We start from the raw sequence: 24,645 nt of genomic DNA on the forward strand, positions 1-24,645 counted from the left end.
TATCTCTTCTAGGGCCTTTTTGGATGACAGGCGGGGCCGCGAGGATCGGTAATAGGGATGTGTCGGTTCTGTAGGCTAGGCCCTCTCGGCCCTCTACTAAGCTTGAATCCCCGAATGCTCCGTTACGGCTGCATTCCCCAAAGTACCGTTGAGAGGGAATTGGAGAGGTTTAAGAAAAAAAAATAGTAAGACAGATATTGTGATTCATTCTCCAGGTACGATCATGTTACCTGTTTTTGTAGTTAAACTAGTTTCAAGTTCCGAATGGTAGCGAGTCTGAATCCTTTCTCCGCAACCTTCCCAAACATCCTCCCGACACCAATCCTCGCAAACCCATCGACGATCCTATTGTCTCTCCTCAGAAAAAGGACATTGAGTGCTTTCTCTGAGGAAAATACTCCCTCACGGACTGTTACAATCGATACAAGAAGTGCGAAAATCATTGGGTTCGGGCTAAAATCCTCGTCATTCTGGAGGGTTGGTTCTTCGACTGAGGCCCACCCGCAGGTGATATCTCCATTCAAAGGAATGGTCACAATTCGCTGCTGGTGGTATCCTTTAATGGCCCTTGCGTCGTGGCCAGTCCTGTCCGAAGCCGAGTAAAAGGTCTCCTCGTCACCGAAGCGTCGACTTACCACGACGGCTATGAGGCGGCCGCGGATACCCACCGCCAGGAAGCATCCATCGATGTCGCCTTGATTGTCAAAAATACCATTGCTCTGTCCGCGCGAATCTGGTTCTTGGGTGGCAGTGTCCTCGTCGCCGAGGTGGAACTGGCTGCTAGGAATTGGAGTAATGCCCTCAATAGTACACTCGATGCTTATCCGGTCACGCACCCAACCCTCAAGGGGATCATCAGAGTCTCCGGCAAAATAGATAAATCCCCGCCCGTGCTGGATGGCATTCCACCTGATCCCTGTGTAAACAGATGCCCAAGACCAAGTGGGGAAATTAGTGAGCCGCTGGTGTCGGCCTGCTACAACCTGCTCCCAGAGCAGACCTCGGCATAGATCACCCATCCAGAGCCCGGCAACGAACATTTCCTCGGCTGCCATCCCACTTTCAAGGCGAGATAGTGCTGACTTTATAAGCTTTTCGAGCTCCCCGGCGACACCACTAAGTGCAATAACTCGATCTGATTGCGGCCTTGACAAAGTTGTCTTGCTGTACTGCTCTACCAGCATTTCCCATATGCAGTAAGCTCCGAGCAGGCAGGGGGGATCCAAACTCAAGGTGGACTTGATGGATAACTCAGGAGCGGGTGTTTCGTGTGGTTTCAGGAGCTTCTTCGGTTCTGCTGGGTATGGCCTTACGTATTCGCCTAAATGGTTCTGGGGCTCCTCTTTCGGACATTGGCACTGCAAGAAGAGTGCGTATGGCGTAAAACATACTATTCGGCGGCTGAGAATCCATTCCTGAAAGATCCATCCCCTGGTGAGCAACTCACTGTCCGTGATGTAGTTCTCATAGAACTGGGCCAGACTACCGGCTTCTGTCGTAGGATATACGTAGAAATAACCTCTCTTCTCTCCTTTCCTATCCCGATATGGAAGCCTGGCTAAATTTTGTGGTCTGATTAGGGTGTTGGCCAGCCCTTGACGAATATTTTCGTCGGAAAATGTGCCAATTGCTGCTATCGTGAAGCAAGAGAACTGGTAGTAGTTCCCCATCTTCTTCGACTCGGCCCGCCAGTCCGCTATCTCATCCTGGACGATACAGAGGCAATCGATCCAGACGTATTTGATTCTGAGCTTTGCACTGAGGCGGAAGACGTGTCGAAATACAGGAGGCATATCGTCGCACACAAAGCCATGTATCCGCTGATGGTAATTTGAAGTCGTCGTAGAGGTATTCCGAGTGTCTGGCTGGATCCAGCGGTGGCTCAAGCAGATATACTTCCCGCATTGATTTTCCGTTTCCTCGAGATTTAGCCGGTACCCAGGGGAATGAGCTAACCGAGTTACGCGAATACATCGCCTAGGTAGTGGCGTTCGAAGTGAATCGACGGCCTGTAAGCCTGAGAATGTCTTGTTGCATACCGTATGCCGTTGGCAGCTAGACCACCATGAGTTGATGGCCGGGACATTATCGAGCGGCGAGGTATCGGGGAGATCTTGGGTTGCAACATCTCCAGATGTCGCCGCCGGCGTACCTAGTTAGAGATGGTAAGCGACTGATTTACACTCGTGCTTGCTAAAACGATTATGTTGTCTCTGGGGCTCCTACCTTTGTCCGCGATAACGTGGAAGCCAAGATGTAGCTTGCCAAGATAGAGCCAGCTCTCCCGATCCCTGTGACACTGTTCCGAAGTAGGAAGCGAAGACGAGGAAATCTCCGCACGCATCCACCTCAGTCGGCGGGATACGTCTCGGTAAAAGTAGATACGTACGACGTGTGGAGGGTTCCGGCTCTTACATCTGGCTATCTCCGACTGGAGGCTGTCTAGCAGCAGCTTACAAAAGCGACACCCTCCATGGGCTCCTTTTTCAACATTTGTCATGGGGATATTTCGCCATCTCTGCGCCGAGGAGGAGAATGGCTGGATATCGAACTTTTTGCAAGCGATGCAAAGGCTCATTCCGAAAATCAGGCGTGTTGGTGAGCTCGTGTTGTGAATTGATGCCGCGTGCTTGTCCTAATTGGATGGGGATTGATCGTCTTGGATGTGACCATTCCACGACTAAATAGCATCAAGACTACGCATTGACTTTAATGTCCGCTGCAGGGGGGTTGCCGAGGGGCTGAGCTTCCCACCCTTCCCCTTTTTTCTACTTTGTATTTGCCCCTGTTGCTGGGGGTAGGTTGTGTGACCCAAAACCAAACCATCCACCTCCCTTATCCACGAGTTCAAGGTAAATTTGTTGCAGCGCCAGTTTTTATCAAACTCTCCCGAAGGCTTGCCTACTTCAAGATGCCGTCCTGCTGCGCCTACCCCAACCGCCGCCTAGCGAATGCCCTCGCCAACGTCTACGTTGCGTTTGTTCATCTTTTCTTCTTTGCATTTTCGGTTTTATCTTTCGTTTTATCAAACTCGCGAATTTCACCCACGTGCTCGCCTAAGAACCCATCCGAAGAATTCGAGAATCACACAGCCGCCAGCTCTACCCTTTCTGACCCCAACTGCGATATCGAGAGCATCGCGATACAACGTTTCCGTGAGATATTTGCGCCAATCCTCACCTATAAAGGTATTGCCTTAGGATCCGCTCTTGTGGCCTGGATCCCCAGCTGGTACCTCCTGGAAAGGTGTCCTTACACCGTCATCTGGACCACGGGCTATTGGGCGGGCCAAGCTAAAGATTCTGGTAGCGGCATTCGCATTCATCCTGCCTACGGCATCTACATTCGCCGTGCTTGCTGCTATCCTCCCACTCAACAAGCGCTGGAAGCGTGACCCCATCAGACTCCAGTATCTGCAAGAGCAGAAGGAAGAGAACTTTGACGAACCTGTACCCTTTATAAATGATATGGTATCTTTTGGTATGCAGCTATCGATCTGTATTCCTGCAGCTATCGCGACACTGTCTGTATTATTTCTTGAGAGGGTTCTCCCCACAGGGACGAGACTCTTAGAAGATATACCTTCGAGAGTATCGTCGGAATGGGAGGAAGACAACGATGGTGACGAGTGGGAAGACACAGGACTCTGGTCGTCGAGGTTCAAGTCAGAGCAGGTGGAGCTCCTGGGAATCAAGAAGAGTCAAGACTCTAAATGTATTTCGATATAGGATTGCTATCCTCAGCTAAATCAGTCCCTAATCTACATCTACGTTATGCTAGATAAACAGACAAGATCTGTATATAGGGAAACCGCCTAACAATAAGACGTCCTCACCCAGCCTCTTTTACGTCGAGTAAGATACAAAACTAGGTAGTATAGCTCTTTTCTAAAAATAAAAATAAAAATAAAAATAATACTAGAAAAAAAAAAAAAAAAAAAAAAGAAGAAAGAGAGAAAGGGAAAACAAGAAAAGAGTTAAGAAAAGAAAGAAGGATCTATTGTAGAAAAGCTCTAGTCTTCAACCTTCTAGATTTAAATACCCGCTTTTAGAATTAGTCCTGTCAAACCGAAGCGTCAGCTAGGCAGCTTCCCATCCCCGCTGCACCGCCTTCCACCATTCCCCTCGCCGGTTCAACGATCTGTTCGAGATAGCCTGCGATTCCCTTATCCTTGAGTATTTGTGTGCTCCGAGCCGTGAAAGCTTGTATACCTTGCGCCGCCCACATCGGTTGGATCTGGAAAACGGCTCCATATTTGGCCATTTTCGACGGAAAGACTTTAATATCATCCGGTGTATAACCTGCTGCTTTTCAGTCGTAGTTGTTCGTGTACCCGAAGCAGAACATGCGATTATGATAATGCTTAGTAACTTCCTCATATATTCCAGCGGTCAGCTTGTCATCAGGGAAAGCCATGCGAGGCCACGAAACATCGCTATACGGCGCTGCAGCGAGCTGTCGTTCGATCACTGCTTTAGTTGACCATTGGTACAAGTATTGCCTATAGCTGACTAGGGCCGCGCCCGGAGCTTTTAGATACGGAAATGAAATCCCTCAGTTTATCCAAGACCTTCAAATCGCCTTCTACTTGATCCGTGGCAACCCCTTTCCCGCGAAGAGCCTCAAGCAGCTCCGCCTTATTCATACGCAGCGTCAAGTCTGCGCTCGCAATAGGCGCCGTCTTGCTTGAGCTTAGGTTGCGTTTGTGTAGAGTACCGTTGCTGAGAATCAGTCTCCACTTCTCCTTCACATCCAGGACGTCGAAGTCGACGGAGAAGGAATCGCCCGTCGCCCTCTCCCCGTCGAGTTGAATCGACATGATGTCAAGCCATTGGCCCACGGTGAGCGTAGGACCGAGAGGGGTTCGACCACCTCCAATCATGCCTGCCGACCTGCCGGTGCGGAGTTCTTGGGCGGCAACCAAATAAAAGTTTCGCCAAGTCGCATTCTCGGCACCGTACCCGAGCTTCTCGTAGGCGGTGGCAAGGAGGTCCTTCACCGTGCCATTGGCTGGCTCCGTGGCATAAGCGTGGTCGAGCAGGGTCGCCGCAAATCTGGAGTCGCCGCTTTCGATAAAGTTCTTGGCCATTGTGCAGACGTTGTCGGTGCCACCCATGCACTGCACATAGCGCTTGCCTTCCTCGACGCGAGGGTAAAGCCACAAATGTGAAGGGTTGCCGTCGAACCAAGTCATATACATTTGGTAGATACCCTATTAATAATGTATGTAAGTCAATTTTAGGCATAAGTAATGGCTTCGCGGTATATATACCTTGATATTGTGGCTCAGAGACCCGTAGAACCCTCTGCAGTGCCAGGCCTTCTGGATGGCGGGAGGAAGCGTGATGCGCTCCGCGATCTCGACTCCAGTCATACCCAAGTTCATCATCCGAAGAGTCTGGTCGTGCATGTAGCCGTACATGTCCCTCTGCTCTTCCAGCCTCCGCGTCAGGTCCTCTCGTCCCCATGTGGGCCAGTTGTGGCTTCCGAAAAGGACATCCGTCTCGCCGCCGAACATTACGATAGCCTCGTCAAGATATCCAGACCACGCCTTGGCATCGCGGACTTGGGCTCCACGTAGCGTCACCTAGAATGTCATTAGTACCGAGTTAAGTTGCACACCTCTAAGGCCATCTTTTGGACCACTTACAATATTATGCATGCAGTTTGTGGCTGTCTCTGCAATGCATAGCGCCTTGAATTCGGGAAAGTGGAAATTGATCTCGGCCGGAGCTTCTGAGCCGGGTACCATCTGGAAGACAATCCTCACCCCATCGACCATCAACTCGTCGCCGGTCTTCTGAATGAGCGTGTTGGGAAGAATGAGAGAGGTAACGCCAGTAGACGAGCCCATTCCCAGGCCGACGCCGATATGACCCTCGGGCGACCGGGGAAGCTCTCTCCCATACATGTAGGCTCCGCGACGCCTCATGGATGGGCCAGCCATGATGCTTTCGCTCATCACGGCCTCGATGAACCCTTCCGGTGCAATAATGGGGATTGAGTCGCCTGCATCCTGCGGAATGACACCTGCGGCTCCCATGTAGTGGTCGCCGTGGGAATGCGAGTAAATCATACCAGTCACCTTCCTCTTGCCACGATGTTTCTCGTAAATCTCCAATGCCGCTGCCGCGCATTCGCACGATACTAGAGGATCAATAATGATGATTCCCTCTTTTCCTTCGACGATGGAAATGTTGGACAAGTCGAAGGCGCGAACCTGGTAGATACCGGGGCAGATCTCAAAGAGACCCTGTTTCGAGTTCAGCTGGCCCTGGCGCCATAGATTCGGGTTTGCCGTCGAGGGGCATTCTCCATGAAGGAATTTGAATTGGTCAATATCCCACACCACATCGCCGGCGGCGTTCTTAATGACGCCAGGTTCGAGCTTCGCGATAAAGCCTCGTTCGGCGTCGACGAAGTCTTGCCTATCCTCAAATGATGGCTGAAGTGTCATTGCGTCCTCTTTTCTTATTTCCTGTTCCGGCAGTTATGCAAGTGTTAAGAAATGAAGTCTGTGCTTGCAGGCGGTGGAAATGGGAAGGTAAACAGGAGACGCCGAGATAGCGGAACTCTCGCGACTCCAAAAATGGAGGGAAATGACTTCGTCTTTATTGTGCGCTTGCAACCAATGCTCGAAGCGCTAGACGCCACAAGTTGCTTGCCGCTAGCGACAATGTGATTATTTGAGTGGCTCGGCTTCTACTTGAGTGGCTCGGCTTCGTCGCTACTGTTTTTTCTAGGAGTATTTTTCTTCTTTGTCCTCATGGCAAGGCGAGGCATTCGGCTTCGTTGACAGTAGCCGACTTGGCCGTATCCTCTCGCGGTCTCGTCGCGATCATTTCAATCTTCGCCTCAAAAGCGCCTCTACACACAAATCGAATGCGAGCCAAGAAATTGACCAAGACCAATTCCGCGAAATGTAATCCCCGCACAGATACCCCGCATTGTCCGGAAAAAATTAACACAATTTTCGACCCAAATCTGAGGGTTGACAGGAGTCGGTTACCTAGATGAGGCGATACCGAAAGGAGCTGGTGAAATCTCAACATGTCCCGCAAAAGATTGCAGATCGGACGCTATGACTTACCTCGATGGAGGTAGCCGAAATAGGAAGCGGGGGACACGGGAGCGGGAGAGCGCAGGTCGCCCAGGCCGAGATCCGCACCAAAAGATTAATATTCCCTTTCCCATCAGCCCTGTGGCCGTTTAAATATCCGATGTGGGGGCCGGGGAGCGGCTCTAATCTGCTCTCCACCTGGCGTCTAACGGTTAAAGCAACTTGTAGCCCGGGTCTATAGTGCATAACAGCCTCAGTGTGTGGCGGGAAGTGAAAGAGAGAATGCGGGACGTTCTCCAAAGCCCGGGGGCCAATGTTCAAAACTAAACGCAAACAAATTGATCTTGGTAGTTTATGTCGTTACGGCCGGAATCGCGGACCCCGGCCGGGGGGATGATCTCATGTTCTCCCCGCATGGCAGTAACAAACATCCCGGGGAAGCACACCGGGGAACTGGATGGGGCAATGGTCATCGGCTTCTATGCGTTGCCGAGTCCTGGGTCCCGGGCTCCCATCTGAATGCCGCTAAGAAACCTACTCCACACCGTCTCCACCTAGTATATATTACCCCGGATTTCGTTCCTTTGGTGATCCTCGAAAACTCCACAGTCGAGCATCCTGTCCTATTCACATCTCAACTCCCATATTCTAGACTTGGAGGCAATGGCGGCCATCGAACCCAGGGACAGCAAGGCGGCTCTACCAGGGCCGGAAGACGTTCAGTATGATGAGAAGCCTTTCAACGTGCCCCAGGATGTTGACGACGATGAGGAGTACACGGTGGCCGAGCAGCGAAAGATCATTCACAAGGTCGACCGCCGCTTGTTGATCATTCTGGGAGCCATGCAGGCCGTGTCGTTCTTGGATCGCGCGAACATGTCGAACGCTGCGATTGCGGGAATGACCAAAGACCTGGCTCTCGGGGTTTCAAACCGTTACGTGAGTATCTCTTTCAACTCAAGTGTCTAGCCAGCAGCTAAGCACTAGCCCAACTAACACAAGTCGATAGTCTATCACTCTTCTCGTCTTTTTCGGTCCTTACGTAGCCTTGCAATTCCCTGCCGGTGCCTTCGTCCGAAAACTCGGCCCTCGCATGTTCCTGTCCTCCATTGTTACAGCTTGGGGTATCATTATGATGGTGCGTTCATACATTCGAAATTACTCAGGGGAGACTTCCGCTGACAACCTATAGTGTTTTGGGTTCGTCCAGCACTGGCATTCTCTGATTGCTCTTCGAATGCTTCTTGGCGCTCTCGAGGCTGGTTGCTTCGCCGGCCAGTACTATCTCATCTCCTCCTGGTACTCACGATGTTAGTAGCGCCGTATAAGCATAGCGTAATGGCAATTTATTGCTAATTTTCATCAGATCACTTGCACAAGAGGGTTTCAGTCTTCTACTTGCTTGGTGTCGCCGGCTCTGCCCTTGGAGGACTTCTCGCCCTGTTATTCTCCCAGATGAAGGGTATAGCCAACTACAATGGTTGGAGGTATGCTACCCTGAGTTCGACAATATAAAAAGTTTAAAGAGGTCTGGTGGTTCTAACGACTCGACTTATAGGTGGATCTTCATCATGGAAGGTTTGATTACGATTATTGTCGGTATACTAGGCTTCATCTTCATGGTCGACTTCCCCGAAAATGCGCATAAGGCCTGGGGTTTCCTTACCGAGAAGGAAACTGCCTTCATCGTTCGTCGAATCAACCGTGATCGAGACGACGGCGAGCCTGAAAAGTTTGCCTGGAGGAAGTACCTAAAGCCCGCGAAAGACCTCAAGGTCTGGGCTTTCGCCATGCTTTTCTTGTAGGTCACACGCTTCGTAAATTCTTCGGCAAGAGATTCCGCTAACTTTACTCAGCTGCTCCACTCTTCAGGCCTACTCCGTCGGCTTCTACTTGCCCATCATTATCCAGGGAAACATGGGCTTCTCCGTTACTATCTCTCAGGTTCTGAGCACGCCTCCGTATGTCCTCGCCATGATCTTGATGTACATCCAAGGTTGGCTTTCCGATAAGCACCGCGTTCGCGCGCCTGTCCTCATCATGAACGCTATCCTTAGCATCACGGGATTGGTTCTCATGAAGTGGGCGCCGGTGGCTGGGGCTCAGTACCTTGGTTCGCTTCTCGTCACGGCCGGAGCCAGTGCCAACATCGCATCCGTCATGGTGTACCAGGCAAACAACATCCGAGGTCCCTGGAAGAGAGCTTTCTGCAGTGGTAGCATGATCAGTTTCGGTGGCACTGGTGGCATTGCCGGTTCGCTCATTTTCCGAGCCCAGGACAAGCCCTCGTACTTGCCTGGAATGGTTGGGTGCATCACGTAAGTTATACCGCAGCCCTTAAGGTCTCGCTGCTCGCTAACTTGTGGCGTAGGGCCAATGGTATCATCTTGGTCATTGTCGCTGCGCTCAGCATTCATTTCTATGTGAGCAATCGCAAGGCGGATAAGGGTGAGAAGGTTATTGAGGATCTTCCTAGCTTCCGGTATACCATTTAAATCTGCTGTTTTCTACCCTTTGCCAGTTCCATCGCAGGCAAGGTACAGGCTGGTTCGGCATTATTGCGTCTTGGAAACTGTACTGCCTAGACTTCGACTTGAATGTCGAGTTCTACCGCTGTTCGTCCCTTCCAATAGACTTTAAAAACTACAGTGAAAAGTTTCTTCCATCGTTTCGTACCTCGGCTATGAAGTGGAAATAGTCAATTTAGGAAAAGCTTTTACAACCATCTTCGATGCATACCGAAAGTGCGGGCCCGGCACGCGGATTGATCAGGGCGCCTGAATCGTAAGGCTTCCCGGGGCCCACCTCGGGCCAAGTTGAGTTCCGATACTCGGCAGCCCCACCAGGTAACCCCTTTGATAATATCTTTTTTTCAACATTGAGAGTGGTTTGAAGTTTGACCCCTTATTTCTCCGCAGCCCCAAAAAGGCGCAGCTTCGGCTTTACCGGAATCTTGAGGGAAACAATGAAACCTCGCACAAGTGAAGCTCGGTTCAATCTCCTTTCAGATCGCCCGGAGCGTATCGAAGGGCACTTCCTCAATGTTCTATTTGTTACAACACCCTAAATTACTACGATTGAAAGAACCCGGCATATTTCTTGGCCTTTGTGCTTTGCCGTACTCACCGGAAGGATGCTCAGGACTCATGTCCTCTAGGTTTCGACCGTTCGGCGTTCTCGGTCCGACCGCTTTGTACCGGTATGGCTCACTCATCAAAATTGGATACTGAAGCGGTTAAGCTGTGTTGGGGATGCGTTTGATAATCAATAGCAACGGGCGGAAGGAGTCTAAGGGCGGAGGTCTTCATCTAGCTAGTGCAGACAATATTTGACGAGCGGATAATGGACAAGAAGGGCAGGCAGGTATCGTAGCTGCGACATGGACTAAGAATGCGGTGTCCAAAAAGAACAACGCCCGTAAGTTTGAGCGTGGACTGGGGATGGCCAGGAGATTTTGAGTTAGTGGCCCAGTACTGTTCTACTGTTCCTTGCCCTTATATATCTCATCTTGATTATGCTCTTCGCGCGCCTGGTAATTTTACCTTTTACCAAGCTCGGATAATGATAAACCCCCTTCTCTAGTCTACCCTAGATCGTTAAAGTGCGCGCCATGAAGAAACCCGAGACGTGTAGCGAAAGCGAACAGTGTGCGGGAGTACAGAGAGATTGGCCTCTAAAAGCCTGCTGAAAACAAGTGAAGTATTCTAATAACGACCTTGGGTTCAAATTCGTGTTTTGCATGCCTATTCTCCCAAATTTCTTCTGCAGATCCTAACCCTCAGAGACTGAAGACATCACGACTATCTACTTATGCGATTTAGGTTTACGTTTCTGAACCCTTAGAGTTGAGAGGATCCCCTTGATCAATCAAATCGACGTTTGCCAATCCTCGTCAGAGCTCTGCGGTGGCTTCTTGCGAGAGCTATTCCAGACCATTGGCAACACCTGTTCCTTTTTCATATGTGTGATGTGCGGGCAGGCTGCACCAGCCCGTTTCACTACCATAGAGAGGCGGACCCCGGTTCGATTTTGGGTGTGCCTGGACATATCTTTCTTCTTAAGCATGGCAACTCACGTAAGTCCTTCGCTTTATTTATCTAAGCAATGCATCCACGGCCGATGTCCTCACACTTGTACACGACTCTGGTTAATAATTGGGCCTCGCACGAGGTGACCCCACGCAACTTCCGTGGTACCTCAACTCCCCTCAAGCCAAATCGTCACATCCGGGAAAGCGGCAGGGCCAGTTGGTGAATCAATGTAGCCGTCGGACACCGGGGCGTGCAAGTCGAAAAGAATTAGAACTACCCGGGAGATTGCTAGCTCCGAGCACTTCAATAAGCCACACTTGAGGCCATTGGCTCGGCGACCGCCTGCGAGGCCTCTAATGCAGACTGAGGAGACATTGATTGCACCCTCAGTGGTCGCCTTCCTGTGATAGCGTGTGGCACACCAACTTGAGTTTTACGTAAAATACTCCAATGAGATGGTGAGAAATTCCAGTCCGGTCTGCATTATAGATGCGCAAACGTCGAATATTGGGGCCAGGCTGCTGGGGTCGCCCCAGAATGAGGCTCGGTAATGGTGTCTATCACCATCGTTGTCTCCAGAGAGGGGATACGGGATGATTTGGAATTGTCCTGCGCCGCTGATAAACTACAAAAAAATGGACGAGAAATCCACACGAGTCGGCACCGGAGGCTCGGGAATGGTGCGAATAGGTCGTACCCCCGTTTGTCTAACCTTTCGGGCAGCCACGCAGTTTATCCTAGATACTTCCTTTCCCCGTCAGACCGCAGTTACACGGTGTTTTCTCTCGAATGCACGATCTAGGGGAGGATGAATATCCGAAAGGAAAATGTTGCATTGAGAGGACGTTCGGTCGAATACTATGTCACTATACCCGTGGTCCGGGGTTCAACTACGTTTACCACGACTCTGTTGCTCGGGACAATCGCACCCGACTCACCGCGCACGACCCCCGAATCAACGGCCGAAGAACCAGGACCTGGAGCCAGCCAGCCAGCACCCGCCCCGGCCTCGACGCATGGTGGTGATGCCCAGGAGTTGAACCGTACTGTCTTGATTATCGTCGGCGTTCTGCTTGGGGTCTTCATCATTATTACGTGTTATTGTTGCGCGGTATCCCGAAACAGACGCCGGTACCGTCGCCGCAATCGGCGCCCTCCATCGTGGGAATCGTCATCGACTCCATCAGAGGAATCAGTGCGGCCTCCGCCACCGAGACCACCGAGACCACCGAGACCACCGAGATCTCCGCCTATAGTCAGTCCCGGGTCCGATCGGCAAGTTCCCCCAGGACCTCGAGTCGTCAATCGATCAAGATGGTGGAATATAACTCCCCGTTCGGGGTTGCCTTGATGAATAGCGTCGGTCGGCGTTGATGAGCTATAACGATGAATGGAGGTTACATGGCGTAACATGTAGCGAAGGAACCTTGGGATGGACACTCGTGCGAACTTATTTTACAGTAATATTCCTTTCTATTTATCGCCACCCGCATCCTTCTGAGAAAGTTGGATCCGAATCCTGCAGAACTATCTCTACTTCGTTATAAAAATCATCTGCTGTGCTATCAATCCGATACCCTCTGTGATTGTTGTAAGGAGAAACTGCCACGGCAGAGGCTTCGACCCCCTCGCTTACGTCTCCCACCGTAGAGTTCATTGACAATGTCATCCTACGCTCTCCAATGTTCCCAGTTAATCCCCCTACCGGTGTTGTTCGGCTACGACGTGGCGGTCTGGTGTCTGGCGGGTGAGATGGACGGTCTTCATGAGAAGTAGATGGTCTTCGCGATGACTTCTGGGGTGCGTGTTTCTGCGATTTCTGCGTGGTTGAGTTTAGAGGTAGCGACCAGCTTTTGGGCCATCTGGAAAGAGTCCATGTGCTCTCCCGTCTCGGACTTTGCCTGGGATGCGAGTTCTCTCCCTTCTCCTTGCGTGCTTGCTGTCGAGATCTGGACCTCATCGATTCCGTATTCCTCGTCCCTATTCTGCCACTGGCTGATTCGGAGAGGGAATGCGGCCCCGAATCTCCAGATCGGTGGACGGGAAACTCTGATACTGGTGTGCCTGCACTCGAATGGTAGGAGTAGGTGCGGTGTACTGAAGCTGGAGGGTGGTCCCAAAGAGGGCTGATGGAGCCCGAGGGCCTCGAGTCGTAGACCAACATCACGGGGCGGGACACCTGAAGGGTACGTCCCGAGTTGTCGACGCGGTAGATGCCCGGTACCAGGCAGTCAAAAATATCCTCCGCGCTTTCTCCTTCCACCAAGTCAACCCACTGGCTGATTTCCTTGAACCTCCAGTAGCCGGAGTTCACTGTGTCCCATGAGTCGCCGAGAAAGATGGCGGGTTTTCTGAAAGAATATAACGTGGGGGAGCGCCTAACCTCCATGTGTAGGTCTACTGCGGGACGGAAGACAGTCTCCTCGAAACTGGAGAGATGCGGTGCGAGTACATCCTTCTTGATATCAGTCATGAAGGGCCATTGTTCGAAAGTGCGTGTTAAGGAGTCGAGTCGCAATTTTATCGCTTCTTCTCTGTCTACCTGAAAGGTCTCTGACTCGACGAACATTCGGAGGGTTTCGGTCCTCCATCTAGGTAAATACTCTATCGGCGGTTTGGTCAGCTCTGAACCTCACGGGTCTCTCTCCCTCACCTGGCAAGGGGGAAAGGAAAAAAGAGAAAAGAAAAAAAAAAGCACATTTTCTCCCCTCACGGTCTACACACCCGATTTCAAGGCACTTACTCCCATCGCTGGATGAAACATCATCAGCCAGTGCCATCTCTGTGACAAGCCTACCAAAGTGCTTCCTTGTGCCCACCGGGAGCTTGACCAGGAATATCTTTTCGTGGAGGAACTTCCAAATTTCCAGTGATAAGATCATGTGGACCGACGAGGTGTATTTCGCGAACCAAGCGACCCATCCAGCCTGGTGCGCCTGCCAGTTGGCCCTCATTTTGTACAGCTCGTCGGGCGACGTCGCCGAAGCCAAGACGTTAAAGAGCATTTCTATCGTGGTTGGGTGAAAGGACTGGATGGATTCTCGAAAGACTTGGGACAGGCTCATCCCCGTTTGGTCCCTGACCTCTCGCACCAAGGTCCGAATCCAATTGTCGACGCTGACCTGGAGCTTGACGTACTCGTCTTCTATTTCAGTGTCCGTGATCACATTATAGTCCCTCTGGAGACGTCGGATGTTCATGATCAGTTCGCTATTTTGTCTCTCGAGCTCTTCGATATGGCCAATCGCCCTGTCTAGGGTCAACGACTCGGACGAGTCCATAGCGGCCAAGCGGAGAAGTCGGCGCTTTACAAGACACAAGACAAAATCAAAACCAAGCGTAAATGTTCTGGGTCTATGGCGGTTCAAAAACCGGTTTCAAAACAAGAATAGGGCTTCCCACAGAACTACGTCTTCATTCATCTCCCAATGGGTTGGGTCGATGCTCGTCTGGGCTCCGAGGAGTCTGGGACTCCTGGGGCTCCAAGAATTCTCGGATTGTCGGGCCAGCACTCTTGGGCAAAATTTTGTCGGTTTTCGGAACCGGAAGGAAAAGAAGGGGGAGGGGAACTGGAATGGGCGTATGCAGCCGATATTGACGTGGCTCTCTCGACGGATGTCGGGTAGCGGTCTGACTGGCTGATAGGAGGGGGGTGGAAGCAGTCTCGCTGATGTGGGTGGCCTTTTCCTTGACGAGCATTTGCATAGCCTAGACCCGACGCACACACCCCTCCCCCTTCCCCCAACCCTGTCTCATATACGAGAGGACGGACATCCATAACGGCCTTGCCTGCAACCCCCTCAACGCCACCTCTAAGTGTTTTGTGATAACTTGGCAGTCATCCCACCGCACCCTCTTGGCCTGGCGTTAACACCAGGCTCTGGCATCTCTTGCTTTGACCAGCTGGTTGTGTGGAAATTGCTCGATGGAACTCAATAGAACTCCGGTGCGGCACGCCTCCAAGCAAGGCTCGGCAAGTCTCCTGTTCAACGCCTCCCCTGTTTGGTGCGGAGATGGCCATTTTTAATCCAATAGATGCAAATAGAATGTGCAATCATTCGCAGTGCGTTTCGTCTTCTAATAGAGAGGGGTTCAAGTTATAATTTCGACCACCTTTTTTCCCTTCCAGTCCAGCCTGATGGAGACTTTCCTTGACTCTTCAACGCCGCATGTTATCCGATGTCTCAGATCGAGCACCTTCAATTATCTCTGAGTTGAAATCAAGACACGATGACTTCCAATTCTCTCCACTCAACAATCTTCATCGCCGTGGACTTCGGTATGGCATTCCTGCGACGAACCCTCTTGATTTTCTTTCTCAATACTAAAACCCAAGGGTCAACAGGGACCACTCACACATCCGTCGCATACTTTAAACCCGATGCTCAGGTCGAGGTAGAGGTGAGCGGAATATTCCGTCTCGAGGCTACGAGGCGACTTCGCTATCTGGCAACAAAAGATACTTATGCCGCATGTTGCGCTAGGTTATGAAGGATTGGGAACAGTGGTCAGCCGAAAGGATTCCAAGGTAATTAATATTGCCAGCATACTTCTGTCACCCTTCTTCGTGATTTCGAGCCCGTTGAAGCCGACTAATAGGTTACATTCATACCGGTTGTAGCATCCTGAGAGTGAAAGGAGACGGCACGTCATCCACGTACGGAAGGGACGCAATGAACGGATCGCATTCCGACGACAAGTATGAATGGTTCAAACTCGGCCTCGATCCTGATCGAGAATCCCGCCGGGCTGCGACGTCCAAGCTATACACCATATTGCCCGATAATCCAGCGCATCTTGCCACCCGTCTGAGTCTCGCCAAATGTCGAAATCTGGTCATCACATTTCTGAAGCACATCCGGCGCGCTATTGACAACTACTTCCGTACATCAGTACATGCGCTGCATCCGGGATACGCGAACGCACGTCGACTGTACACCATCACTGTTCCTGCCATGTGGACACCACGGGCAAAGGACCTCACTAGAGAGTGTGCTGCCCTAGCCTTCGAGGTTAACAAGGATAAGATCCAGGTTGTTGCCGAGCCCGAAGCTGCTGGCATCTATGCGCTGGGCCACAGGATGTTGACGCCGGAGCAAGGGCAGTCATTCGTGATCCTTGACGCTGGCGGTGGGTAAGTTGCGTTTCATTTCTTCCCCTTGAAAGGAAAAAAAAAAAAAAAAAAAAAAAAAAAAAAAATAGAGGCAGAAGTGCAAGTCGTCTCTGATATCACTGGCCTAACACGCGACTTCAAGCACCGTCGACCTTTCAACGTACCGGATTGCCAAGTTCAACACCGGCCCACGTGGGCCCGAGATGTCGCTAGACTCTCTCTGTATCAGCGGTGGTGGACTGTGTGGGAGCACCTTCCTCGACGGCCTATTTGAGCGTTACATTGAGAGCCGCCTCAGAGAGACGGCACGCAGGTCCGCGCAGAGAGGATGGCCAGTCGATCAGTTTCAGAGGACCTTGAAGCGGTGCGTACGAGCTATGGTAGCACAGTTCGAGGCCTCAGTCAAGGAAGGTTTCACGGGCACCGAAAAAGACGACTACCAGTTTTGGTTTCCTGCCGATGGAATGGTCGGGTACGGTATCGACGAGGGCCAGGTTCCCATCACCGCAAAGGAAATACGGGAGAAAGTCTTTAATCCCGTTCTTGATGAAATCGAAGAGCTTGTGAAGGATCACCTGGAAGCTTCAAAGGCCCGCGAAGGCAATATCAAAGCTGTCTTACTTGCTGGCGGCTTCGGACAGAACATGTACCTGAAAAGGAGGTTGGAAGGAGTCGTAAGGAAGTTTGACCGGGGCATTGGGCTTCTCAAGGTGCCCGACGGGTAAGCGGTGATTCCCTGTTAGCCAGGGGCACGTCCTTTAGGACGCGCTTCGCCGATGTTGTCATTGTCGTCACTAACGCTTGCATGATCTGAGCAGAAAACTCTCCATAGCGAAAGGAGCTGTGCTCTACGCATATTCCGCCTCTGGAGCAGGAGCTTTCCGCCCTGCTGAACCATCGCCTGGTTCTGGTTTGACGCCCACTATAACCGGTCCGATGCTCATACGAATGCGACAAATCGTCGCCACAGCGTCGTACGGTGTCGAGGCGTGGGAGGTATATGACGAAGAGAGACACAAGGATGCCAAGAGCCGACCGTATGTTCCAGGGAAAGGGCCAATATTCTACTTTTTCCGTTTAAGATTCCAAGTATACTGACAAGAACTAGATGCAAGGACTCTAGCGGCGGCTGGATAGTCAAGGTCATCGACTGGTATATAAAAAAGGTGAGTATGGGATTAAGGTAGCTTCAGGGTTGTAAAATGTGCAGAAATGGGTCAAGGGACTTATCATTGGAGAGAGGCGTCCTTTTCTTTCCTTCTCTTACCCTGTCTTAGTCTCGTCTAACTAAGTATCTTGTAGGGAGACAAGTTCCGCGAGGGAGTATCCAAGTCATACCCTGACTTCATCATCCAGCAAAGCGTTCGTGATGGCGGAGAGTTCAAAACGGATGTCATCATCCATACCTGCGAAGAAGATATAAACGACTTGCCGTTGTACCCGGACACCAAGGATCACCCGGAACCTCGTAAGTCTCCCTTGATAAGACCCCTTATCCCAGCCCCTGAAGCTAAATTTGCCTAAAAGGACTCAAGAATGCCCCGATCGTCCTGGAGATGGTGATAGATGCGAACTCCGCCAAACATCTCAAGCGAGGGGAGGTGAATGGCAAGTTGATGTTTATCGTCGAGTTCGAGCTGCATACCCAGATGAACTCGGGGGAAAACCGCTGGTGGCTGCAGCTTGGCAAGCGCAAGTTTAGGCCCAAAGATGTCTATTTCAAAGCAAATAGGTCGTAGCTTATGAAATTGTTTGCTCAATTCACTTCCGGTGATACATCAAAGTAGATACACGTGCAGCCCAGCAAGGATGGGCATCCGCCTTGCAATAACGTGCGGCACATAAAGGAGGCAGACACTTAGTTAATCGAAAGCCTAATGGGTTTTTGGCGACTTTTTCAAGCGGACTAGACGTGTCAATCATACCTCAGCTTAACCCGCACGTCTGGTGACATCGTCTCTCAGTGGCAAGTTCTGAGATCCTGGGGGCCTAGGGAAACAGAAGAACTTTACGGTCCAGCCTAACCTCGCGAGGAGAGATATAGCAAAATGTCTAGGAATGCCAACCAGGGTTAGCTCCTATGCGAATACTAGTGCAGAGAAGGTATTTTCTAAGAATAAATTCGAGCAGAGCAAGTCTAAGACAAGTTGAATGGACTGAAGAGGAACCTGGGCTACACGTTGACAATTTGATTCTTATACCACTCAGATAATGTTACCCTTGTACGATAGGGTCTAACCTGTGGTCCACCTTTTCATAGATACAACCGACTTTGTCCGGATTGCACTAGCGCACCAGGTCCGGGCTTTCTGGCGTGATCATCACCGATTAACCTGACCTCAAGCCGAATGCAGCGAACTCTGAAGCCGCCCTGATCATATAAAGCCATGGTTCATTTTACAGCCCAAAAGAGGTGGACTGATGAAAAGAACAGCCTAAAGCGGGCTGCGATGATACTCGTAGCTCGGCCAAGAAGAGAAATAACTAATCAATCAAACCAAGTATTTACGACGAGAGATCAGAGACAATCCTCTAGTCTTGACTCTTCAGGTTCGGGTTAAGGTAAAGTGGGCGATTTGCTCACGTAACGCGTGGTAAGTCGCGCCAACTAAAAATTTCTCAACCTCGAGGCTCCCACTCAAAACTCCTCCATCAACCGCACCGATTATCACCATGCACTACATTCGCTTCCTACGACCGCCAGCCATTGACGTCCAAAAGGGACAATCGAGCCTTAGCCTCGTTTTAGTCGTATCCACCGATCTCGGAGATGCCCTTCTCTCGGTCAACAGCCCCTTAGCTCTAACGCTATGTCTCTTCACCCAGGGCAGGGATGAGGGACACCAACTCAAGCCAGAGTTCAAGACCAACTTGAGCTGGAAGCCAGGGGCCCGAGTGCTCAAGATTTCCATTCCCATTCCCACAAAGCCTTGGAAGCAGATGTTGATCAGGCCCGCTGATATCAATATTGCCGCCCGCCAATTCTCGCGACTGGCATCTCCATCCGGAAACGTGCGGGGCACGCCTGGGTTAATCGTCCCTGTTTGGTTTGACTTCAGCCAAGGGAATCGGACTGAGGGCCGGACAGATGTGTGTCTGCGGAAACTACATCTCGTAGAGGATATCGTGCTAGAATTCGAGGAGGAATTCGGCGATAGCATTGCACGCCATGTCTGGGACGGTGGTTTAGCAGCAGTGTCTTTCCTCACCCAGACGTTGGGAAACTTAGGAAATGAGAACCGATTCGCCGGGAGCATGCCATGTTTAGAATCCATGATACGACAGCAGCGCCCCTTGAACATCATCGAGGTCGGATGCGGCGTGGGTGTTCTTGGCACTGGGCTATCGGGACTCCTCACTACGTCCAGACAAGAGGAAGACTACCTGGGCCAGTACAGATTCCTGATGACCGACATCGTGGAAGCCGAGGAGAGGGCGACGGCGAATATCCAGGGGTTCCTAGAATCTCAGGAGAAAGCAGAAAGGAAGACGCCACAAATGAAGTATGAGAATCTGGACTGGGAGGATGGAAGGGAGGGCAAATTTGACGAATCTGTAATGTCACCATCGTGGGATGTCGTCATCATCAGCGACTGCACCTACAACACCGACACTATACCCTCGCTCGTCGAGACACTTTCGCAGCTAGAGTCAAAAACCACATCCCAGAACAAACTGCCGCGTGAGCACCCGCTGCGGATCTTCTTGGCTACGAAGCCACGCCACTCGTCGGAACGGGCCTTTTTTGACCTCATGCCGACGCATGGGTGGGTTGTGAAAGAACAGACTACGGTGTACTTGCTACATACAGGTTCGGAGCCTGACCTGGTAGAGCTCTATTTGTTCGAGAGGAAATAATAGCTTCCAATATTCTTACCCCGAAAGGGGTCTTGCAAGATATTTCTTCCAAACGTGTTTGTTGAACAAACTCTGCTCTTGAGATATGACTGATTCCAAACCTTATTGCTTTCTTTTTAGTCGTGTTGGGCTACTAGACAACAACCAAGACAACAGAGAGTTCTGCACATCCGCTTCACTTCGTATATGTGTTCTCCACAAGCTCGATGGCTTTTTTAACCATGTCGCGATCCATCTGAAACGTCAACTTGTCAAGAACGTCAGTGTAGCTGTGAAATTCCACCGCATATCTGTCCTTCTCCGGCGATTCCTTTGGTTGCGTATCCTCATCCACAGCAGCTACGAACCACCAAATAAGCTTGATTTGCCTTTCGCTAAGGCGGCGGATTTGCAGGGTAAAAGGCTCGCAGATGTTGGTGTAAAAGGGCGCACGGTCGTCCAACTGCTCGGTTTCCACCGCTGGCGGAGCGCGAGTATGCATATTCAAAGGAAGGAGATGACAGGCAAAGCCTGTCTCTTCGGTGACCTCGCGTAGGGCCGTTACCTGGCGAGACTCTCCGCAGTTGCGCCGTCCTTTGGCCAGCACATACTCGTCGCGCTCCAAAAGATGTAGCACACAAACCTCCCGAGAAGACAGACGGAATAAAACTCCCCCCACACTTTCGACGAACGCCTCCGAGGAGTATTGCTCCGATTCAAAACGAGATTCGGCCATGGCAAGAGTCCTAACTGTCAGTCAGTCATCAATATTGATATAATTGATTAAGATTAGACACTCGAACACTGATCAAATGGCCCACTCACCTTGATCTTGGCAGTAAGGGCTTGCCAAAGATGTATGTTGGGCTGGATTTTTAGGTTGGTGGGGCCTTGTTTAGCCCTCATCGACTATCCTCATTTTACACTTCCACTCAAGAATATCCGCTTTTGGAGAATTTGTCGCCAACGAGGAGTGCACAAGTCCCTGTGACTCTGAACTCTTGTCGATCACAACCAGCGTCCACAGCCAGCGTCCACATTTACCGAACTACGAAGTAACCTAGCAACTAGGAAATCAAGGAAAGAAAGGGCAACTCGATATTGTGTCAAGCAAAGAGGTATCTTAAGAAAGAAAGAAATAAGATATGGTGTGGTCTGGTAGAAAAGAATGGTTTAATTAGCTCCAACAAAACCCACCCCCATCCCTAGTCAACTGGACCTATCAACTGTCTCCTCTTCACACCTGTATAGCTCTGTATTAGGACCACCCCAGTTTCCTAAACCTTGTCATCACGCGACGAAGTGTTAATAGGATTTAGAAGCCGATTTTGGCCGCGGATTTCTAAGCCTAAGCCTGGTTTTGGGTGAGAGGCTTGTTATCCTCATGGTAGAGCTCGGGGCACTTCTCTCCCTTCTTCTGCAGAATCCACTTCCTGTACCACCAGGGAAGCACGGTACTGAGCTGATACTTGGCGTGCTTTCTATCAGGGACGGCAAAGACGTAGTCGAGCTCCTCGAGGGTCTTCTGCTTCGTCTCGGGCACGAATAAGAAGATGAGAGCGAGCGCCACGAGGTTTAGGCCTGCGTAGAAACAGAATGCGCCCGTTGCCGTCATGGCGATTAGCATGCGGGGGAAGGTGAGAGAGAGGATCGAAGCCCAGAAGTTGTTGGTGGCGACGGCCCAGGACATTCCGATCTCACGGTGGGATAGAGGGAAGACTTCAGCAGAGTACATGAATGGGACGGGACCCTCGCCTGTGGGACCTGTTAGTTGCTTTAATGTGTGGAATAGGGAATGTTCCGCAGTTCTTACCGGGTGAGTAGAATGCGGCGAAGAGGTATACAAATGTGGCAACGGCACCGATACGCGCCTTGCTATCTTCCACGCCGGGCTCGATAAGATAACACAGACCAGCGGCTATTAAGATGTTGTCAGTTGCCTGTGCGGATATATCACTATAATTTCATTGGGTGGCATACCAAGTAGAGTCCAGAACATGTTGGGGAAAGTGAAGAGCAACAGAGCTCGTCGACCAAAGGTGTCAATTGTCCACACGGCGGGCCAGGCGAAGAGGAAGTTGATAAGACCGAAGCCGAAACTAGCAAAGAGGGCAGTGTAGTCGGAAATACCGCTCTCTTTGAAGATGGTGCTGCTGTAGAAGGCAATAATATTGACTTTTTCCACTCGTTAGTATTTTGAAGGCCCCCAGCATTATTTCAACAAGTTAGATTACTTACTTCCGCACATCTGCTGGGCAATCATGACGATACCCGAAGCCCAAGTTGCGCGCCTAATGCGCGGCACGGTGAAGAGCTCGATGAAGCGCGTGAACATGTTGTTCGTAACTTCGAAGCCGGCTTCTTTGACCATGACGACCTCCTGCTCGAGCAGGGCGTGGATATAGTACAGGTCACGAGCAGCTTGGAGGGGGGTGTTTCGGAGACGGAGGAGCGACTTCCAGGCCTTGTCGTACTTGCCCTTCTTGAGGTACCAACGAGGGGATTCGGGGCAGAACCAGGTTCCGAGGACGAGCGGCACGGCGGGGATGAAGGCGGAGGCGAACTGGAGACGCCAGGCAATATCACCGGTCTTGCCAACAGCGAGGTTGGCGCAGGTTCCGAGGAAAATACCTTGATGTAAAGAATGTAATGTTAGCAGGATTGTGCGAACGCCTTGAACGTATAAGTTTCTGGGATGGGATAGACGTTACCGAATGCGGTCCAGATCTGCCACGACATGACCAAGCCACCACGAATCAAAGGCGGCGAGTTCTCAGCAGAGAAGACGGGGACAGTGACTTCCTTGAGACCCATGCCGATTCCGAGGAGCATACGAGTGGCGGCGAGCTGCCCCCAGGTCTGAGAGACAGCCATACCAAAGGGTGCGATAAGGGAAAAGATGGCGCCCAGGAAAATCACACCTCGACGGCCCAGCCATTCGTTGAGGGGGTCCGAAATCCAACCGGCGCTGTAGGAGGAAGGAGGATCCTCGTTAGTACCGGTCAAGAGCCGCAAAGAGCAAAGGGTTGTTGGGGGAAATGGACTTACAAGATCCAAATAGTGATGTAGGGCATGGCGTTGACAAAGCCGATGAGCCAGCTGTTGTCGTCGCAAAGCTTTTGATTCCCATTGCAAATTTCACCAGAGTCGGGAATGCCCAAGGCAACGGGGAAGCTGAGATTGGCACCATTGGAACCAGTCTAGAGCTAGTCAGAGATGCCAAAAAATATGGAACTGAGTGCAGGAGAGCAGACGTACCTGATCCCAACCCTGAATGGCGGCAGCAACGGAGTTGAGGAAAATAGTATAGTAAAGAGGCCACGGGTGCTTCCAACGATGGGTGACCTCCTCCTTCAAGGCTCTCTTCTCATCATCATCTAGATCCTCGAGAGATTGGAAGGCGGCGGGTTCCTGCGCGACAAGTGCACCCTTCTTGAGCAGAGGGAGAATGTCCTCGGGGAGGCCCTTCTCCTGCTGGAAGCGGGTGACATTCTCGAAGAGGGTTTCGCGGGGGATTCCCTTCAAGGGATTCCGAATTTCACCTTCGAGGTTCTCGTTGAGGATGCTGAGGCGATCTGCGTCGACCTTGGGCGCGTGGACACTGCAGGGTGGGTGAAGGATAAGAAGCCAATGTTAGTTGTGTTGATTTTCTTTTTGGATATCATTATTTGGTTGTTATTTGGTGTGCGACAATGAGCATCGTGAAGTGCTCCAACGAGTGACTGGGAACTTTATTGGAGAATTGCGGGGGAACGAATGCCGGAAAGACGGAAAGACGTCACTAGCGCCGGCAGCTATTAAGGTTTTGGGGGGGGCAGCTAAGGAGATGGCGGCTGGGGAAAGAGAATTCACGCGGACCAGTTGGGGAAAGGAAATAGGAGTAGGAACTCACGATGCCTGGTCGCCATCGGCCTTTTCGATAACATTCTTCTCGTCGTACATGGTGGGCTCAATGTCCTGCTTGCTCGTTCAATGCCGAGACTAGTTTGCGACGAGCTCAATTGCTCAAGTTGGGGTCGCGTTGTCTGGGTGAGTTGGCGTCCTTGCTTCGGCCCGATGAGGAGGGGACTCGCTTAGGGTTTTAAAGAAACACAAAGTCAACGCGTTTACGGAGAGGAGGCAAAGGAAGTGGATGGCCTGGAGGGTAAGAGGAGATGGATGAGAAAGGGTCGGGACTGAGATGATATTATAGATGAGGAGTCCCACCAGCGGAGAAAACAATACACATCTGGATCAAACAAGAAAAAGGCTAAGACGTCGCTTGAGCCGGCCAGAAAAGGTACATGGACGCGAGTCTCCTTGGAGCTAGTCACCTTGATTATACAGGATGACACGAACCTAAATTCATTCCATTACACCCGGTACAAATCCACCAGTGTCGTCACGTCCACTGTTCGGGGCCAGCCCTGTCCGGGGTGCGCGAAAACCTGCAAGCACGAGCAGTCCTGCGTGGCTCGAGGCCGAGAACTTACAGTATATGGCGTGTGAATGAGGTGCAGATGGCAGATTCGAGCTCGATGTTTGTGTTTGGTGATCGATGAGCAGGGGGATGGGAGGGGACCGGGACTGGGACCGGGGCTACCGCGGGGAGTGACTGGGGACGT

The 24,645-nt window shown here is 51.3% G+C and overlaps 5 protein-coding genes and 4 pseudogenes across 5 annotated transcripts; 4 read left to right on the forward strand and 5 right to left on the reverse strand.

Annotated features, from left to right (window-relative positions):
• Nucleotides 1-242: 242 nt before the first annotated feature.
• On the reverse strand, nt 243-1,793 carry SAPIO_CDS0374 (annotated as a pseudogene; the record flags this gene model as incomplete).
• A 1,118-nt stretch (nt 1,794-2,911) lies between these two features.
• SAPIO_CDS0375 lies at nt 2,912-3,394 on the forward strand (annotated as a pseudogene; the record flags this gene model as incomplete).
• Nucleotides 3,395-4,501: 1,107 nt separating this feature from the next.
• On the reverse strand, nt 4,502-6,457 carry SAPIO_CDS0376 (Uncharacterized protein YjcS; the record flags this gene model as incomplete). The annotated part of the gene is made up of 3 exons (XM_016783173.1): nt 4,502-5,212; nt 5,273-5,587; nt 5,651-6,457. The coding sequence occupies 3 exons, from the start codon at nt 6,455-6,457 to the stop codon at nt 4,502-4,504; spliced, it is 1,833 nt and encodes a 610-aa protein (XP_016646373.1).
• Nucleotides 6,458-7,723: 1,266 nt separating this feature from the next.
• On the forward strand, nt 7,724-9,555 carry SAPIO_CDS0377 (MFS general substrate transporter; the record flags this gene model as incomplete). The annotated part of the gene is made up of 7 exons (XM_016783174.1): nt 7,724-7,999; nt 8,070-8,198; nt 8,253-8,370; nt 8,427-8,547; nt 8,619-8,861; nt 8,917-9,378; nt 9,432-9,555. 7 exons carry the CDS (start codon nt 7,724-7,726, stop codon nt 9,553-9,555), a joined length of 1,473 nt encoding a protein of 490 aa, XP_016646374.1.
• Nucleotides 9,556-12,854: 3,299 nt separating this feature from the next.
• SAPIO_CDS0378 (uncharacterized protein) lies at nt 12,855-14,372 on the reverse strand (the record flags this gene model as incomplete). The annotated part of the gene is made up of 3 exons (XM_016783175.1): nt 12,855-13,082; nt 13,148-13,695; nt 13,835-14,372. The coding sequence occupies 3 exons, from the start codon at nt 14,370-14,372 to the stop codon at nt 12,855-12,857; spliced, it is 1,314 nt and encodes a 437-aa protein (XP_016646375.1).
• A 949-nt stretch (nt 14,373-15,321) lies between these two features.
• Nucleotides 15,322-17,943, forward strand: SAPIO_CDS0379 (uncharacterized protein; the record flags this gene model as incomplete). The annotated part of the gene is made up of 9 exons (XM_016783176.1): nt 15,322-15,370; nt 15,437-15,492; nt 15,576-15,619; nt 15,713-16,225; nt 16,347-16,925; nt 17,023-17,241; nt 17,313-17,370; nt 17,507-17,672; nt 17,732-17,943. 9 exons carry the CDS (start codon nt 15,322-15,324, stop codon nt 17,941-17,943), a joined length of 1,896 nt encoding a protein of 631 aa, XP_016646376.1.
• A 934-nt stretch (nt 17,944-18,877) lies between these two features.
• SAPIO_CDS0380 lies at nt 18,878-20,062 on the forward strand (annotated as a pseudogene; the record flags this gene model as incomplete).
• A 175-nt stretch (nt 20,063-20,237) lies between these two features.
• Nucleotides 20,238-20,777, reverse strand: SAPIO_CDS0381 (annotated as a pseudogene; the record flags this gene model as incomplete).
• Nucleotides 20,778-21,389: 612 nt separating this feature from the next.
• On the reverse strand, nt 21,390-23,983 carry SAPIO_CDS0382 (uncharacterized protein; the record flags this gene model as incomplete). The annotated part of the gene is made up of 8 exons (XM_016783177.1): nt 21,390-21,796; nt 21,855-21,959; nt 22,022-22,216; nt 22,280-22,672; nt 22,753-23,009; nt 23,090-23,241; nt 23,300-23,642; nt 23,934-23,983. 8 exons carry the CDS (start codon nt 23,981-23,983, stop codon nt 21,390-21,392), a joined length of 1,902 nt encoding a protein of 633 aa, XP_016646377.1.
• Nucleotides 23,984-24,645: the final 662 nt, after the last annotated feature.

The sequence above is a fragment of the Scedosporium apiospermum genome (genome assembly GCF_000732125.1).
Source record: "Scedosporium apiospermum strain IHEM 14462 chromosome Unknown SEQ_SAPIO_0022, whole genome shotgun sequence".
In the NCBI taxonomy this organism is placed as follows: domain Eukaryota; kingdom Fungi; phylum Ascomycota; class Sordariomycetes; order Microascales; family Microascaceae; genus Scedosporium; species Scedosporium apiospermum.